The sequence below is a fragment of the Mytilus trossulus genome, chromosome 2 (assembly GCF_036588685.1).
Source record: "Mytilus trossulus isolate FHL-02 chromosome 2, PNRI_Mtr1.1.1.hap1, whole genome shotgun sequence".
Taxonomy (NCBI): Eukaryota; Metazoa; Mollusca; class Bivalvia; order Mytilida; family Mytilidae; genus Mytilus; species Mytilus trossulus.
In genome coordinates, this window is record NC_086374.1 from 20,636,251 (window position 1) to 20,654,858 (window position 18,608).

The window sequence follows — 18,608 nt, forward strand, 5'->3', positions numbered from 1 at the left end:
TTACACCAAAATAAAACGACGATGTTTAGGGCTTAAAGAGCGAGGGAAACAAAATACTTGTCATCTGAAACAACTTTTCAAATTTCATTCAATATATCAAACGCTGTTTCACGAAACGAAAAAGTTGTACCAGGACATAATTAATGAAGAGATATGAGCGAACTTTTAAACTCATACCTGTACAAATAAAGTCTGGAAATTGTTTTGTTGATAATTGATTTCAGATTTTCTGACTACTAATATACCTGTAGTTGTAGAAGCGGGTCCTGTGGTTGTTGGAATCAAAGGTGGACTTGTTCCTGGGGCTCCAGCTTGAGTGCCAGTAGTTGGGGCTGACGCTGTAGAAGGTGTTACAGAGGTAAACACAGTAGACGATGTAGGTGTTGTGGCCGGTTGTCCTGTGGTCACAGCTAAAGAAAAAAATCACAGGCTTAGTACATATATTTTAACACATGCATATATAACAAAAAACAAATTTGAGTTCATCCTTAATACAGATGTCGATTTGTCCAACACTAATGAAGCTGAAATATTATATATGTAAAAGGGAAACATCTGGTATTTTCCGGCACTGTCATAATTCCAAATGACACGGAAGTTGTATTATTAGTAATATAAGTTTAATCACATTGGATCAATTTGAAACAACCGAGTTCTTTTCATTTCAGTAGCCTTCATCATAACAGCTCAAACCTGAACATTGTCAATCCATGTTGACAAACAATCACAAATTAAGACAATATGTAAATTGGTATAGTTAAAATATAAAAGATTGAAGGATTAATTATATCAATATCTTTCATTAATACATACGAATGAATGAAATATGGAATTTATAAGATTGAATGCATTTGTATGTAGTGGTTATAATTTTATCGGGTTTACCAGAGCAGTTTATCAAACTTAGTTGTGTTGATTTTATTGTAATAAAAGCACAACAACAGTAGTTACCTTTAATACAAGCCTCCACGACAACATTTTTAACAACCGGAGTTTCACTAGGATTTTTGTTTGGTGTGATAGCCAATTTTATTTCGTCAGCCAACACAGGTTTTTCAAATTCCACTTCTGCTACACCATTTGCTTTTACCTATTGAAATACATAGCCAAATAAAATGTATTAATGATCCGTTTATGAAATACTATATTGAATAGTCTAGTGTCATTTATTGGTACATGCCCCATAAATGATTGAAATAACATATACAGTGTTGATTGTTGACAGATCACTTAAGGCTAAATGCAACTTTTTTTCAAACATATAATTGTTTCTGGGATGATTGGAAAGTTTTATGAATTTTCCTAATTGTTGACCTTGTGCATTATTGATTGACTTCATCGTCTAGAATAAATGTTTAAAAAAACATGAAATCGTTTTTATGTCATTTTTACCTTTAGTCGATTTTACTAGCCAAAATTTTACAATAATCCTTCTTTAACAACAAATTTCGTAAATTCCTTTAATGCATGTTTTACTTCTAATTGTAAACAACGTACGAACAAAAAATCCAAGAAAACAACATCACCTAGAAGGTAAAAGAGGGACGAACGATACCAAAGGGACAGTCAAACTCATAAATCTAAAACAAACTGACAACGCCATAACTTTTTCCAGTTCAATTTGATCAAATATTGAACCATTAATACGATGAAAATACAGTGCTAGTTATTTAGAAAGTCCATACACAAAAATCAAACACTTATGTATATGTTCTTACACTAAGAAGACTAATGGTCTAACCAACGACACCAGAGTATGATGTAACGTAATTTGTCAACATTAATTGGTTGTACTAGAATATCAGAACTGCTTTTCGTGCTCTTTTTAGATAATAAATTGGAGTTGTCTTCTTTTTCATTTTTCATTGATATTACAATAATATGATAATTATTTATGTTCATACCTTTACAGTTTTCTCCGCAACTAAAACGCCGTCTTTATAAAGTTTGAAAACAACACTGTCAACAAATTCTGTTTCAACAGCAATATTCATTATCGGAGAACTGTCAGTTGGTTTTAACTCTAAAACAGGATTATCGTCACCAGGTGACGGTGTCCACCCTGTAGGTTTCAAAGCGTCTTCAGCACCATCTGGAGACGTTGGTGAAGTCACACTATCCAAAGTTATTGGGCCCTTTGTCGAATCATCCGGACAAATTTCCAACCCTAAAAAAACACATAGCATTAGTATAAATCCGAATATGAGGAATTCATATGATGGATGACTGTTTGTTACTATTAATATTGACATATTCCTTTCGTGTCAACAGCAAGATAGTGATCATCTTGTAATCTTTATCTAGCTTCCTGCAATATCATAAGGGCTTTTCGTTCAAAAGTTTGACCTGTTAGCAAACGAAAGGTTTGACAGACCACTAGTGGTATTGGAATGTTGAGACCCTGAATATTTGCCCAATTGAGGAGATGTGGATCATTGAAGTTAATGAGAAATATATACTCCTTATGAAAGCGCTACCAGAATTTACACCAAAATAAAACGACGATGTTTAGGGCTTAAAGAGCGAGGGAAACAAAATACTTGTCATCTGAAACAACTTTTGAAATTTCATTCAATATATCAAACGCTGTTTCACGAAACGAAAAAGTTGTACCAGGACATAATTAATGAAGAGATATGAGCGAACTTTTAAACTCATACCTGTACAAATAAAGTCTGGAAATTGTTTTGTTGATAATTGATTTCAGATTTTCTGACTACTAATATACCTGTAGTTGTAGAAGCGGGTCCTGTGGTTGTTGGAATCAAAGGTGGACTTGTTCCTGGGGCTCCAGCTTGAGTGCCAGTAGTTGGGGCTGACGCTGTAGAAGGTGTTACAGAGGTAAACACAGTAGACGATGTAGGTGTTGTGGCCGGTTGTCCTGTGGTCAAAGCTAAAGAAAAAAATCACAGGCTTAGTACATATATTTTAACACATGCATATATAACTAAAAACAAATTTGAGTTCATCCTTAATACAGATGTCGATTTGTCCAACACTAATAAAGCTGAAATATTATATATGTAAAAGGGAAACATCTGGTATTTTCCGGCACTGTCATAATTGATCATAATTCCAAATGACACGGAAGTTGTATTATTAGTAATATAAGTTTAATCACATTTGATCAATTTGAAACAACCGAGTTCTTTTTATTTCAGTAGCCTTCATCATAACAGCTCAAACCTGAACATTGTCAATCCATGTTGACAAACAATCACAAATTAAGACAATATGTAAATTGGTATAGTTAAAATATAAAAGAATGAAGGATTAATTATATCAATATCTTTCATTAATACATATGAATAAATGAAATATGGAATTTATAAGATTGAATGCATTTGTATATAGTGGTTATAATTTTATCGGGTTTACCAGAGCAATTTTTCAAACTTAGTTGTGTTGAAGCACAACAACAGTAGTTACCTTTAATACAAGCCTCCACGACAACATTTTTAACAACCGGAGTTTCATTAGGATTTTTGTTTGGTATGATAGCCAATTTTATTTCGTCAGCCAACACAGGTTTTTCAAATTCCACTTCTGCTACACCAGTTGATTTTACCTATTGAAATACATAGCCAAATAAAATGTATTAATGATCCGTTTATGAAATACTATATTGAATAGTCTAGTGTCATTTATTCGTACATGCCCCATAAATGATTGAAATAACATATACAGTGTTGATTGTTGACAGATCACTTAAGGCTAAATGCAACTTTTTATTCAAACATATAATTGTTTCTGGGATGATTGGAAAGGTTTATGAATTTTCCTAATTGTTGACCTTGTGCATTATTGATTGACTTCATCGTCTAGAATAAATGTTTAAAAAAACATGAAATCGTTTTTATGTCATTTTTACCTTTAGTCGATTTTACTAGCCAAAATTTTACAATAATCCTTCTTTAACAACAAATTTCGTAAATTCTTTTAATGCATGTTTTACTTCTAATTGTAAACAACGTACGAACAAAAAATCCAAGAAAACAACATCACCTAGAAGGTAAAAGAGGGACGAACGATACCAAAGGGACAGTCAAACTCATAAATCTAAAACAAACTGACAACGCCATAACTTTTTCCAGTTCAATTTGATCAAATATTGAACCATTAATACGATGAAAATACAGTGCTAGTTATTTAGAAAGTCCATACACAAAAATCAAACACTTATGTATATGTTCTTACACTAAGAAGACTAATGGTCTAACCAACGACACCAGAGTATGATGTAACGTAATTTGTCAACATTAATTGGTTGTACTAGAATATCAGAACTGCTTTTCGTGCTCTTTTTAGATAATGAATTGGAGTTGTCTTCTTTTTCATTTTTCATTGATATTACAATAATATGATAATTATTTATGTTCATACCTTTACAGTTTTCTCCGCAACTAAAACGCCGTCTTTATAAAGTTTGAAAACAACACTGTCAACAAATTCTGTTTCAACAGCAATATTCATTATCGGAGAACTGTCAGTTGGTTTTAACTCTAAAACAGGATTATCGTCACCAGGTGACGGTGTCCACCCTGTAGGTTTCAAAGCGTCTTCAGCACCATCTGGAGACGTTGGTGAAGTCACACTATCCAAAGTTATTGGGCCCTTTGTCGAATCATCCGGACAAATTTCCAACCCTAAAAAAACACATAGCATTAGTATAAATCCGAATATGAGGAATTCATATGATGGATGACTGTTTGTTACTATTAATATTGACATATTCCTTTCGTGTCAACAGCAAGATAGTGATCATCTTGTAATCTTTATCTAGCTTCCTGCAATATCATAAGGGATTTTCGTTCAAAAGTTTGACCTGTTAGCAAACGAAAGGTTTGACAGACCACTAGTGGTATTGGAATGTTGAGACCCTGAATATTTGCCCAATTGAGGAGATGTGGATCATTGAAGTTAATGAGAAATATATACTCCTTATGAAAGCGCTACCAGAATTTACACCAAAATAAAACGACGATGTTTAGGGCTTAAAGAGCGAGGGAAACAAAATACTTGTCATCTGAAACAACTTTTCAAATTTCATTCAATATATCAAACGCTGTTTCACGAAACGAAAAAGTTGTACCAGGACATAATTAATGAAGAGATATGAGCGAACTTTTAAACTCATACCTGTACAAATAAAGTCTGGAAATTGTTTTGTTGATAATTGATTTCAGATTTTCTGACTACTAATATACCTGTAGTTGTAGAAGCGGGTCCTGTGGTTGTTGGAATCAAAGGTGGACTTGTTCCTGGGGCTCCAGCTTGAGTGCCAGTAGTTGGGGCTGACGCTGTAGAAGTTGTTACAGAGGTAAACACAGTAGACGATGTAGGTGTTGTGGCCGGTTGTCCTGTGGTCACAGCTAAAGAAAAAAATCACAGGCTTAGTACATATATTTTAACACATGCATATATAACTAAAAACAAATTTGAGTTCATCCTTAATACAGATGTCGATTTGTCCAACACTAATGAAGCTGAAATATTATATATGTAAAAGGGCAACATCTGGTATTTTCCGGCACTGTCATAATTGATCATAATTCCAAATGACACGGAAGTTGTATTATTAGTAATATAAGTTTAATCACATTTGATCAATTTGAAACAACCGAGTTCTTTTTATTTCAGTAGCCTTCATCATAACAGCTCAAACCTGAACATTGTCAATCCATGTTGACAAACAATCACAAATTAAGACAATATGTAAATTGTTATAGTTAAAATATAAAAGATTGAAGGATTAATTATATCAATATCTTTCATTAATACATATGAATGAATGAAATATGGAATTTATAAGATTGAATGCATTTGTATATAGTGGTTATAATTTTATCGGGTTTACCAGAGCAATTTTTCAAACTTAGTTGTGTTGAAGCACAACAACAGTAGTTACCTTTAATACAAGCCTCCACGACAACATTTTTAACAACCGGAGTTTCATTAGGATTTTTGTTTGGTATGATAGCCAATTTTATTTCGTCAGCCAACACAGGTTTTACAAATTCCACTTCTGCTACACCAGTTGATTTTACCTATTGAAATACATAGCCAAATAAAATGTATTAATGATCCGTTTATGAAATACTATATTGAATAGTCTAGTGTCATTTATTGGTACATGCCCCATAAATGATTGAAATAACATATACAGTGTTGATTGTTGACAGATCAGTTAAGGCTAAATGCAACTTTTTATTTAAACATATAATTGTTTCTGGGATGATTGGAAAGTTTTATGAATTTTCCTAATTGTTGACCTTGTGCATTATTGATTGACTTCATCGTGTAGAATAAATGTTTAAAAAAACATGAAATCGTTTTATGTCATTTTTACCTTTAGTCGATTTTACTAGCCAAAATTTTACAATAATCCTTCTTTAACAACAAATTTCGTAAATTCTTTTTATGCATGTTTTACTTCTAATTGTAAACAACGTACGAACAAAAAATCCAAGAAAACAACATCACCTAGAAGGTAAAAGAGGGACGAAAGATATCAAAGGGACAGTCAAACTCATAAATCTAAAACAAACTGACAAAGCCATAACTTTTCCCAGTTCGATTTGATCAAATATTGAACCATTAATACGATGAAAATACAGTGCTAGTTATTTAGAAAGTCCATACACAAAAATCAAACACTTATGTATATGTTCTTACTCTAAGAAGACTAATGGTCTAACCAACGACACCAGAGTATGATGTAACGTAATTTGTCAACATTAATTGGTTGTACTAGAATATCAGAACTGCTTTTCGTGCTCTTTTTAGATAATGAATTGGAGTTGTCTTCTTTTTCATTGTTTCATTGATATTACCATAATATAATAATTATTTATGTTCATACCTTTACAGTTTTCTCCGCAACTAAAACGCCTTCTTTATAAAGTTTGAAAACAACACTGTCAACAAATTCTGTTTCAACAGCAATATTCATTATCGGAGTACTGTCAGTTGGTTTTAACTCTAAAACAGGATTATCGTCACCAGGTGACGGTGTCCACCCTGTAGGTTTCAAAGCGTTTTCAGCACCATCTGGAGACTTTGGTGAAGTCACACTATTCAAAGTTAATGGGCCCTTTGGCGAATCATCCGGACAAGTTTCTAAACCTACAAGTTCAAATAGCAATAGCATAAATAGGAATACAAGGAATATAGTCCAGTCAATCCAGTATAAATTTGACCCGAACCTTGAAGTAATTGCAAAAGAAGATTTTAAAGTTTTAATCTTAAGCATTATACCCAAAATGTACACAGAAAAAGTCCCATAAATTTTAAGTCAATTAAAAAATCCTATGAAGATTTGCATTGTAAAGGGAGATAACTTTGCTAAAAGGCAGAAAGTAATAAAAATTGAAAGAAAATTATAACTTCACCTCTTCTATTCATCAGAATTTATTTAAGAATTGAATGCTCCTCTTTGTAAATTTATTGGGGTGTAAAAGCGTTGACCGAAGTACATTTTGTAAGAAGCGCGAAAGCGCTTCATTCTAAAAATGTACGCACGGTCAACGCTTTTAGAACCCTATAAAGTTACAAAAAGAAGCATTCAATACTTATAATAACATTGTTTAGCTAGGATTATAAAAACACGATTTTCATGAAGTTTTAAATTTTTAAATTCACCTGTTCGAAATGCGCATCTGGTGCAAGAAAACTGGTACTGTTAATTGTATTACTACCACTGGGTCGATGCCTCTGCTGGTGGACTATTAGTCCCCGAGGGTATCACCAGCCCAGTAGCCAGTACTTCGGTACTGGCATGAAAATACGGATTTGTTGTGTTATTAAAATTTGCTGTTACAAAATATTAGAAATTATTATAAATTAAGGAATGTATCTCCCTCATGCAAAGCTCTGATTCCTTTCACGGATTTGGCTATACTTTTTTGACCTTTTGGATTATAGCTCTTCATCTTTTATATAAGCTTTGGATTTGAAACATTTTGGCCACGAGCATCACTGAAGAGACATGTATTGTCGAAATGCGCATCTGGTGCAAGAAAACTGGTACCGTTAATTTTATTATTGTGGGACCTCGTGTCATCAGGAATGAAATGTTATTGTCTCATGAATCAGAATAACGTATTATAATGAAACATACATCTAATGTAATTATTGATTCTTGATACTTAAGCAGTCTTTAGAGTATAAAAGACGACTCTCAATGTGTTTTCATATGTTTTATCAATCTACAAATCTTTATTTCATAATTCATTAATCGACCATTAATTGAATTTTACAACATGACAAGGTATAGAATCTCAAATTAAATAAAAAATAATTAAACATTATGTTCAATTTTGTGGTTTAATGTTTCTTTAAAGACGTAAGATGCTGAAAAAATATAGTTAATAAATTTAAACAAAAGTACATTTTCCCATTATCTTTTCAAAATGGTTACAAAGCCACAAATTTGCAATTTTTGTAATGAAAAATTCACACAAAAAATAAAAAATACACAGAACACTTCTGTTTTGTACATTTCATAAGCAGAAGATTGTAAAGTTTAGTCAAATACGAACTTACAACCCAATCAAAGTATCATACTTTACATAAAAGAGGGACGAACGATACCAAGAGGACAGTCAAACTCATAAATCTAAAACAAACTGACAACGTCATGACTGAAAATGAAAACAACAAACAGACAAACAATAGTACATATGACACAACGTAGAAAACTAAAGAATAAACAACACGAACCCCACCAAAAACTAGGGGTAATCTCAGGTGCTCCTGAAGGGTAACAACTTTTAAGAAAATCAAAATAAACTCATTTTTGCGGAGTTATCTCCCCTTCCAATGTTAATTTCTGTAGGAAGTTAAAAATGCTGATTTTGAGTTTTCCTCAAGTTAGATTTAATGTGTATATAAAGTTCTATATGCAATAATAAAAACATTATCTGTTGCAATTTGTTTGGGGGTAAATCTTAGTTACACTGGATTAATACATACGATGAATGGATGTGTGTTACCATTTATAATGAAATCTTAATTCCCTTCCAACAGTAAGGAAGTGTTCGTTTTGTTACTCTTATACATCTCACTGCAAGATTAGAAGGGCTATTCGTTCAAAAGTTTGACTTGTTAGCAAACAAAACATGTGAAAAACACTAGTGGCATTCGGATGTTGAGTACCTTCTTATTTGTCCGATGGAGATGAGTGATGTCAAAAGTTTAACCCAAACAATTTAAATGATGGAAAAGATACTACTTTAACTTTTTATTCGGTCGATTTTTGTATTCAACGATTTTATTTTAAAGTATAGTACAATGTAAAAAGTCTTCATTTCTATTCAATCAATCAATCGTCCAGTTTAAAAAAGAAATCAAACTTTCAAAATAAATTAGCCTATAACAGTTTACATTTCAATCAATATCTAGAAATGTGATATCTAAACTATATTTGAGGAATTGAATATAATATCTTGTCAATTCAGAAATCAAACATCTCGATAATACCTTTTTTTAGAGAATCTCTTGTTTGTAGCAGGGTAATTGGTTGGTACACATACGATGCCCTCCTTACATCAAGACATTTGAATTAACAATTATTTCTTATGAAACAAAAGAGGGACGAAAGATACCAAAGGGACAGTCAAACTCGTAAATCTAAAACAAACTGACAACGCCATGGCTAAAAATGAAAAAGACAAACAGAAAAACAATTTGTTTGGAATGCAAACAAGTATAGAAAAGTTAAATATGTGAATAATATTGCAAGACGAAATAGTCTTAGATTAAAATTGAGAATGGAAATTAGATTGAATGTACTCTAAATGATCTTTGGATTGTGTCAGTATTCCCATCTGATTAACAACTACTCTATTAAAGTTAGTTCTACAATAAATTCCGGCTTTGATTGCTCAATAAATAAAAGTTAATTATTAAGAATGAAGTTTCGGGAAATACTTAGGAGACCTAGTCCTATAACGTTTTGTGTTAGAACACGCAAGCAAATTAGGTATCCAAAACAGCGAAGGAAGATTACGTTACTCATCTTATAATTATACAGTGTGTACAACCTCTACATTCCTGACCGTTATCAATCATGATAAAGAAGGAATGAAAATACATTGTTTCTACAATTAATAGAGAATTTTTAAAAAGTTGACAACTGTCATAATGCAACCAATCTATCTTTCACTGTTTCTCAACACGAGAATACCTAGACATAATATAATGCAATGTTTATAACGAATCTTCTAACTCAAAACTGTACTTATAACGTGAGTAATTTGCTGATATTCTGACACTATTAATATACCTGTAGTTGTAGAAGCGGGTCCTGTGGTTGTTGGAATCAAAGGTGGGCTTGTTCCTGGGGCACCAGCTTGAGTGCCTGTAGTTTGGGTTGACGCTGTTGAAGTTTTTTCAGAGGTAATACTTGGAGATTGTGTAGGTGTTGTGGCTGGTTGGCCAGCTACAAAAACACCCCAAGCTTTATAAATTCATAACAGCAAACATATAGCAAGATAAAACATTTCTTTTTGTACATAAAAGCGAAAATTATGTAACGCCACATCTGTCTTATGTTGAATTTTAATATTACGCTATGTTGTTTTATTATCACTTGATAATATAATGTACTTACATAATATGGTTTTAATTTAACTCAATAAAGAATAGTCATATTAAACTTCAGATTAAAAATGCATATGTTTTTTTTTAAACTAAATGGCTGGGTTTTATTATAAAACTTATATAAACTTTATTCTCCAGATAATTCTATAATTTGTTTTAATTTGAAAGTACTTATTTTTTTATTGCTTGCTACCAGCAATCAATTCGCCGACCTCTTTTCCGTTTGCCGCGTGACCTTTCCCGTAAAAATCCGGTGATCGCAATACGCAAGTGCAAATTATAAAACTTATGTATATAACTTTTTTCTCAAGAAAAATTCTATATTTTATTTAAATTTACAAGTTCACTTTTTTTTAATTGATTGCTACCAGCAAACGATTCGCCGACATGTTTACCGTATTCCGCGTGACCGTAAAAATCCGGTGATCGCAATACGCAAGTGTGAATGGAAAACCAAACGTAAACATCGCCCTGCCTTTAAGAAAAACTTGTTCTTATTGTACCTATTATACGGGTTCTTACCTGAATATCAATGCTTCTTTGTTGTTTACAAACGGGTAACAATCTTTAAATTTCGGCTTCAAAACACGACCATTAGTAAGCTGCCATATTTTTACAACAATACTGACCGATATGAATATTTTTTGACAATTGTACGAAATTTATACAAAAAAATTAGTAAAATCGTGCACAAAAGACCAAGTTTATGATATATGTAGGCATTCGTTCAAGAATTGGATTAACATTATTTTTCACTAGGCACTCGTTTCAATTGACTTTAATAATATTTCAAAATTACACGATTTGAACAGCGGTCTACTTCTGTTGCCTTTTTTTTCGTTTTGAATTGATATGCTTGGTCATTACTTAATATGGTTTGGTCATAACTCATGTTATTTCTTCATTTTGTAATGTATTTGTTTCATTAGGCAATGTGGTTTTAACATAACTTGATGTGTATGTGCCTTAGCGTATTGTAGTTATATCATCACATGTGATTTCGTAATAATGGTTTGTCATTTGTTAACATGGTTTTAACATTAGGTAATAATGTTACAAAATTAACGATTGTACACTAAATAGTTATGACTATTCCATATAGAGTTATATAAAAACATCATAACGTAATGTCAAAACAATAGTATGTGAAGACAAAATATCATCAAGTTATAAGAAAACAACATAACCTTATATGAGAGTTCCACTTACGACAGCTGTGACGTTCCATAGAAAAGGAACAAAATGTTTATTTTCTGAACAGACGAAAATAGGAAGTACGGAAAAATCTATTTTTAATGTTAAACAGAAAATAAGATAAGACATCAAATTAAGCTACAATTAAATACTAATTACATTGTCTGCAAACTCTAATGGGTACGATACAGGACAAACAGTTATATATTACTTATATTACCTATTGTTTTTATATGTTAAAAACAAACAAAAACAGAAGCACATTTACTTCAATGTAAAACAAAGAGACCATTTTATTCATTGAAACTGTTGACCAACAGAAAACGAAGATATTGGTTTCAACAAATGTTTTATTTCAAATATCTGTATATAATTAGTGTTTTAAAAACATTGTAGTTAATAATTAGGTTGATGAAGATCAAATTCGTACACACGAATCGTAGGTCTTTTGAAGACATTATTTTCAACAACAACAAAATTTGACCACAAAACAGGATATACTAAGTATATCAGAAAATACTATTTTTATTTTTTTTACCCTTCCAAAATATTTTAGTGCGATGCAGAGTGCTCTTACAAATTGTGTTAAGTGTTGTAACTCTTTCATTTCTTCTGAATACATAGATGGTTAATGCACTATACAAACGTGACCACAACGGTATTTGACACATGTTCTATCGCTGATGATTTCAATGTATCGTCCGAACGTTTCGAGTTCAACACTGTGGAAACTTTCAAAATTGTATACAAAGACCAAATACATCAGAATATACAATTCGGATCACAATTTGCAGTGATATAAACATTTGTTGTTATAGGCCATTTGGATTATTTCACGCCAAAATAGCTTATATAATGCTGCTGAACATTTTAACTTTTCTGACCCGTCTTAATAAGGCATATCATAATGTTGTGTGTTAGGCCACACTTGAAAATATTTTGGTTTGCTCAAACCTTTCCAAAAGGTAGAGACTGTGGGTAGGTAGAAATCATGAAGGTATGCATTTTTGGTGTTTTTAAGTGGTTTTTGGTTGGGAAAGAAAAATTGTAATGTCAGGTGTTTTTAAGTCTTCGTGCCTATCTGATTAAAAAAAATCACATCAGGGAAATAAAATATTTTGAATAGGCAGTTGTTTTCTGGGTAGATAGGATTACGACAAGCAAACATATTCTTTTTTATGGCATAATTTGACATTTTTACTGCGTTGTGACTTCCTTATCATTGAAAATCAAACCTATTGGTTGAAGTTCGTTATTACGTACGCATATTGAGAAACTTAGATAGAAGATACTTACGTAGACACCCAAACACTTCAAATCCAATTATAGGAGAGTCTTCCCAAATGATTGGTTGCAATCGTATTGCATATCCCATAGTTATGTTGAAACTCACAATCTCTATTGTAGTGACATCTGTGTTTGCTTTGAATGTCTGTCAAAAGAGAAAATAAAAATCTGATTATTTTTTCACATAAAAGCAAAAGTCTAAAAAGCGGAAGCACAACAGCATCACTTATATAAATGATGAAAATCCATACTTAATCGACTTGTGATTTTTTTATACAAAAATCCTGTCAACTAGACCACAGTGCATCGCAAAATAACATGCTTATGGCTTAATGTAATACAAAACACTCACTTAAATTCGATAATTTCAAAAACCATTGTAATTTATTTTTATTTTGCAATTTTACAAGGATGTTTCGTTTTATAACAAATCTGTGATAGTTTACAGCATTAACATTTATGTTGAGTTCTACCTTCGTTAAAGTGACAATAAAAATATATCCATCCAAATATTAGATTAATAAAAAAACAATGCTTTTCTGTTGGTGCATGTTTTGTCCCCGAGGGTATCATTAGCCCAATAGTCAGCATTTCGGTAGTGACATGCGTATCAATTATATGGTCATTTTTAAACCTTTAATATTTGTAAAAAAAGGAATAAATCGAAATACTTAAGATTGACTTATCCCATGCATAGATTACCTTAGCCGTATTTGGCACAACTTTTTGGAATGTATGGTTTTCAATGCTTAACAACGTTATACTTGTTTGGGATTCTAACTCTTTTGAAATGAATATCACTGATGAGTCTTATGGAAACGAAACGCGTGTCTGGCGTATCAAATAATAAGCCTGTTTTTTTATATGTTATCATTTATTCATATTAGCGTTTTGTTATTATACTGATATACCAAATAGTGTATTGCCACATTGATTTATCTGTCTTTTGTTGATAAATAGAAGCGTTGAATATAGTTCTGAATATGTTTTAAGCTTATGAAAACGAAACTCGCGTCTGGCGTACTTAATTATAATCCTGGTACCTTTGATAATTATTGAGGGTGAAATTTAAAAAATCAACTACTACTATATAAAATTGATACTACAATTCTGAAGAGCATCAGATAAGGATAAAAGGTTATGGAACTCCTTTTCGAGATAGTTTGTTTTAAATGGCGGGAAATGCTGACTCGAATAATACCTTATATTTGCATTACTATAGGTTTCTTTACTCAAATAAAAAAAAAGGATTTGCTTATTTTTTTGTAAAATGAACTTTTATGAGCTATTGAAGTATTGTATGAAAAGGAAAATGGAAGCTATGAGGGAAGATGTTTTACCATGTATCGTAGGAATACAACCATAGAGTATTATAATAATATTTCACGAAAATTACTAAACCTCACCTAGGTACCTACTTAAGTTTTCAACATTTAAGAATCCATATAGATTTTATTTATCTTAAATAAAGCTGCATTTGTCAAAATAAGTTTTGAGTTTAATCGTTTCAAGTGGAAGGTTTGGAAATTAGAATACTTACACCGACCTCCTTCCAGCTATCTTTATTATTTATTTCTTTGAGGATTTCTACTCTAACTTCTTTTACATATCCTGTTCTTCCATTAATGATTCCACCTTTCATTTCAATTTTTGTGAAGAAGCCTAGTCGTTGAAAATCAACTTTAATAAATGATCCAGTAAACTTGTCAGACTCGGGCAGCCATGGATTTTCAAGCCCTCCTTTGCCACTGTTTGTGGTAGATGAGGAGTAAGACACGGTTCCATCAATACTATCATCACTCATTCCAAGTGATTTGTCACACATTCCTTAAAATATCATATGATTATATTCAAATAAATACGTCATCTCAAAACAAGTTTTTTTTCACTGATAAATGCATAATATATCAAATCTAAGTTTATCATTGATTCATTTTGAGTTGGATGGTACTTTAGTTCATTTATTTCAGTATGTGTCAACGTTAAACAGTGAAGAAACTAATTTCTAAATCACTTTGTATCGTTGTGTAAACATTTTCTACATTTACACAATCTATCTATTACAAGATTTGTTTTACTTGCCCTGGCGGAGTTTTACCCGTTGGCTCATTCCAGTCCATCTATATGCTGGTCTTTCGGGATGAACCCATTAAGTCCAGTTATGGTCATGTTTTAATATTTAAACACTATATGTGTATTATCGAGATATATGCAGCAGTTGATTTTCATGTAAAGTAGTTTAAAACATTAAAAACTTGTCACATTTTGGAAATTGTGGATAGAAAAGTAAAACTGTTACGACCTCGGATGCAAAATATGCATATGTCGTTATTTCATATCCTTTTGAAATACATTATGTCTCCCTTATATTCCGAATGCGTTCTCTTTTTAAGGGAAAGGAGAACGGTGCACGGCAAATATAATTGATCAAATAAAAGCAAGGAAAAATAGGGTCTAAATATTATATTTTTAATGTTTTGAAATTCATACATCACGTTTAAAATAAATCTCACAATCAGAAAAGTTTCAAACAGAATAATACAATAGCCGATACTTTTAAATACTCTGCTTTAGAACATAAAAATGCTATAAACCTTAAACGAAATAATTATGTTTTATTGAATTTGATTCATGAGAGAAATTCAAATGAGTACTAGTATATTTACAAACATTTTTTATCAATAATTGGTATCAACGTTTAAAATGTAATACAAATGACAAAACAAGTAATTTGATAGTTTATTAAAATTTTACTTAACAAATAGAGTACTGAAAATTCGGTGTTTCCGTATATACTTGAAACTACCCTACCACTTTAAGAGAAAATCTCTTGATAATGGAAATTATAGACGTGTCCAATGGTTGCCAATATTGAATGTTCGGCGTTACGGTATAATCTTAAATCTGCCTACTACTTGAAATGAAAAAATCTCCTATAATGCAAATTATGCAAGTACAAGTCTGTAGTACGCATGGTTAAATAATTTATCTTTAAGTAAAACATGTCAGCGCCCAGATAAATGAGTTGTATTGATCTAATCGTACGTATGACGATTTTGTTATCAAGGTTATACCGACTTGTTGGAATGAAACGTCCGTAGAAGGATATAGCTATTGCAAATATAATTCAAATACTGCACGGTTACGGGAAAATATTTTCAGAACAAAAAGTGCGACTTTTAGGGAAATGACTAAATATGATCAACATAGAAATACGTTTTTTGTGATTTATTGGAACAACAACTATTATTTTCACTAAATTAGCTAAAAACTAGAGAAAGTCGGTTTTTAAGGTCACTAATGCCATATTTCTTATTCATGTTTTTTCATTTTTTTGTTGAAAAAAAAACCTTTTTTGTGGAAAAACACGACGACCTATTTAAGGCACTGCGTTTTAATAGGTAAAATACACGGAGTTTGTGCTTCTTTTGTTCTTAAAAATTGTATGGTACCCAGATTAAATGAACGCTCGTGAAAACTAAACTATTACACTTGCGAGAACATTTAGCAGTAAATCGAAATGATAGCTTGTAATACACTCGGGAAAAAACATCTTAGCCGTACACTGCACCTACCGTAGAATGTCTTTTCTATATATGATAGTATATATATTTAACAACTAGTTTGCATTAGTCAGTCTTATAATTAGTTATATAGTTACCTGGTGGTGGAGGTTCAGAAGGGTTAGCTATTACCACATTTTCTAAAATAAAAGAAATAACGAAAACCGTTATGCATTTCATGTTTTTGTCAAGTGTTAATTTTTTTATACAATGTTCATAAAGATAACGTAAAATATTTCTAAAAAAAAACATAAATCATTAAGTAGTATTTGTATTTTCGTCTTTGATGGAAACAAATAGTTGGCAAGCATATTTTTGGTTATCTATTTAAGAATGAGGCTCTGGAAAATATGTTTGCTGCATTTGTTTCCATTTAGAATCAAATACAAGACTATAAACAATTAAAGGTATACAAAAAAAATGGAATATTAACCTAAGAAACATGTTGTATATGATATTTATTTTGTGAGGCTCTGGACAACATGTTTCTAAGCTATTTCCATTTATAACATAAGTTCAATGATATCTGTGTTAAATACTATACTTACTGGTCATCGGCCGCAAAACAAAATACTTACTTTCCAAGCAGCTTTAATAAAATTTAAATGACATGACATGAAATTCCAGCAATTGAGAATTAAATCATACTTACGTGACATAATGTACCTTGTAATACATACGTATCTGATTTCTGCTAATAATTTATTTAGTTGTCGCTCTATTCCATAGTAAAATACACTTTCAACTGTAGTATAAACTCCCCATTGTAGAAAACACTTTACACAGCAGCTTGATTTCTCCTATTTTTTAAACAAGTATATTAGCCATTTCCACCGTCATATATATAACAACCTTCAATAAAAGAGTTCACAAAGATAAAAATCATTATTAAAAACTTACCTCAAATACAATGTTATCCCACCATTCTTTTGTCAAACGATTGATTCAGCATCTTCCTTTTATGAGTAGGAATCACTAATGACTATCCTGACATCAGCTTCCATTTGAATATCGTGAATTTGGTGTTAACCTCGTTACATGGTAAACGGTCAAAGCTGAAATATAAGAGTTATTAGGAAATACAAGTTCTTACCCTCTGTGGTAATCTGTGATCTTTTCTTCCTTTTCTCCGAAACCATCCTCTCCTTCAAAAATTGTCATCTTCAATTTGTTTGAAACAATCAATCTGAAAATGAAATTCAACAGCGGCTAAATAACAACGCTTACCATATACCTGTGTTGATGGTACCTATTGTTTACCTGTACTTCTCAGCACAACTAAAATTTTCAACCTGATTGGTCGACAGTTTAGTTCGTTTTCCTTTTCTCACTATCTTTACCAAATCCAAGTTTGCCACGACCGTAACCTGGATGAACGATGTGATCATTTTTTATCATTTCCTGGATTTTCCCGTTGTTTATTATCTCCCTTATTCCAGTTGCCTTGTTCCATAAGGCGATAGGTGATATAGCTTCTCGGCAGTATAGATTTCTTTGCATTAACCGACGAGGTGAGGAATGCCTAAATCACCTGAAATAAAAGAGAGAATAATAACAGAATACTGTTAATAAAAATAGTATTGTTAAGCCTTATAATGCATATACAATAAAGCAAGACATGAAAATTTCATCTTTGCTTAAAATCTGTAAAACTTCATCAAAGAGTTCATACATATGTAACGTTTGACTTAACGTTTCATATTAAACGAAAACCTCGTATTGAGGTATTCAAAATAAAGAGATGTAGTATAATTTCTGTTGAGACAACCATATGCCAGAGATCAGAGAATAAGAGATATTCGCCCTATTACACATAACGTCAAGAAATCTACGCAAGACACTGACATAACAAACAATCGAGCTATACAAAAAGACAATAAACGGCCTGATCAACGATAAAACAATTATCGGGGGGGGATTATAAAAAGCAACCAGACCAAACCCTCAACTACAAACCCCTGA

At 31.7% G+C, this 18,608-nt stretch overlaps 1 protein-coding gene across 1 annotated transcript in view; it reads right to left on the reverse strand.

The window, feature by feature from the left end:
- Nucleotides 1-17,807, reverse strand: part of LOC134705647 (mucin-2-like) — a 55,665-nt gene extending 37,858 nt beyond the window's left edge. Inside the window, exons 1-15 of the mRNA XM_063564367.1 lie at nucleotides 17,740-17,807; nucleotides 17,225-17,235; nucleotides 16,745-16,786; nucleotides 14,624-14,910; nucleotides 13,093-13,228; nucleotides 10,286-10,441; nucleotides 6,863-7,125; nucleotides 5,909-6,047; nucleotides 5,208-5,372; nucleotides 4,384-4,646; nucleotides 3,430-3,568; nucleotides 2,729-2,893; nucleotides 1,905-2,167; nucleotides 952-1,090; nucleotides 246-410 (exon numbers count right to left, since the gene is read on the reverse strand). Coding sequence (XP_063420437.1) covers nucleotides 246-410; nucleotides 952-1,090; nucleotides 1,905-2,167; nucleotides 2,729-2,893; nucleotides 3,430-3,568; nucleotides 4,384-4,646; nucleotides 5,208-5,372; nucleotides 5,909-6,047; nucleotides 6,863-7,125; nucleotides 10,286-10,441; nucleotides 13,093-13,228; nucleotides 14,624-14,910; nucleotides 16,745-16,786; nucleotides 17,225-17,235; nucleotides 17,740-17,807 — 2,401 coding nt within the window. The remainder of the gene's footprint in view (nucleotides 1-245; nucleotides 411-951; nucleotides 1,091-1,904; nucleotides 2,168-2,728; nucleotides 2,894-3,429; nucleotides 3,569-4,383; nucleotides 4,647-5,207; nucleotides 5,373-5,908; nucleotides 6,048-6,862; nucleotides 7,126-10,285; nucleotides 10,442-13,092; nucleotides 13,229-14,623; nucleotides 14,911-16,744; nucleotides 16,787-17,224; nucleotides 17,236-17,739) is intronic.
- Between the last annotated feature and the right edge of the window lie 801 nt (nucleotides 17,808-18,608).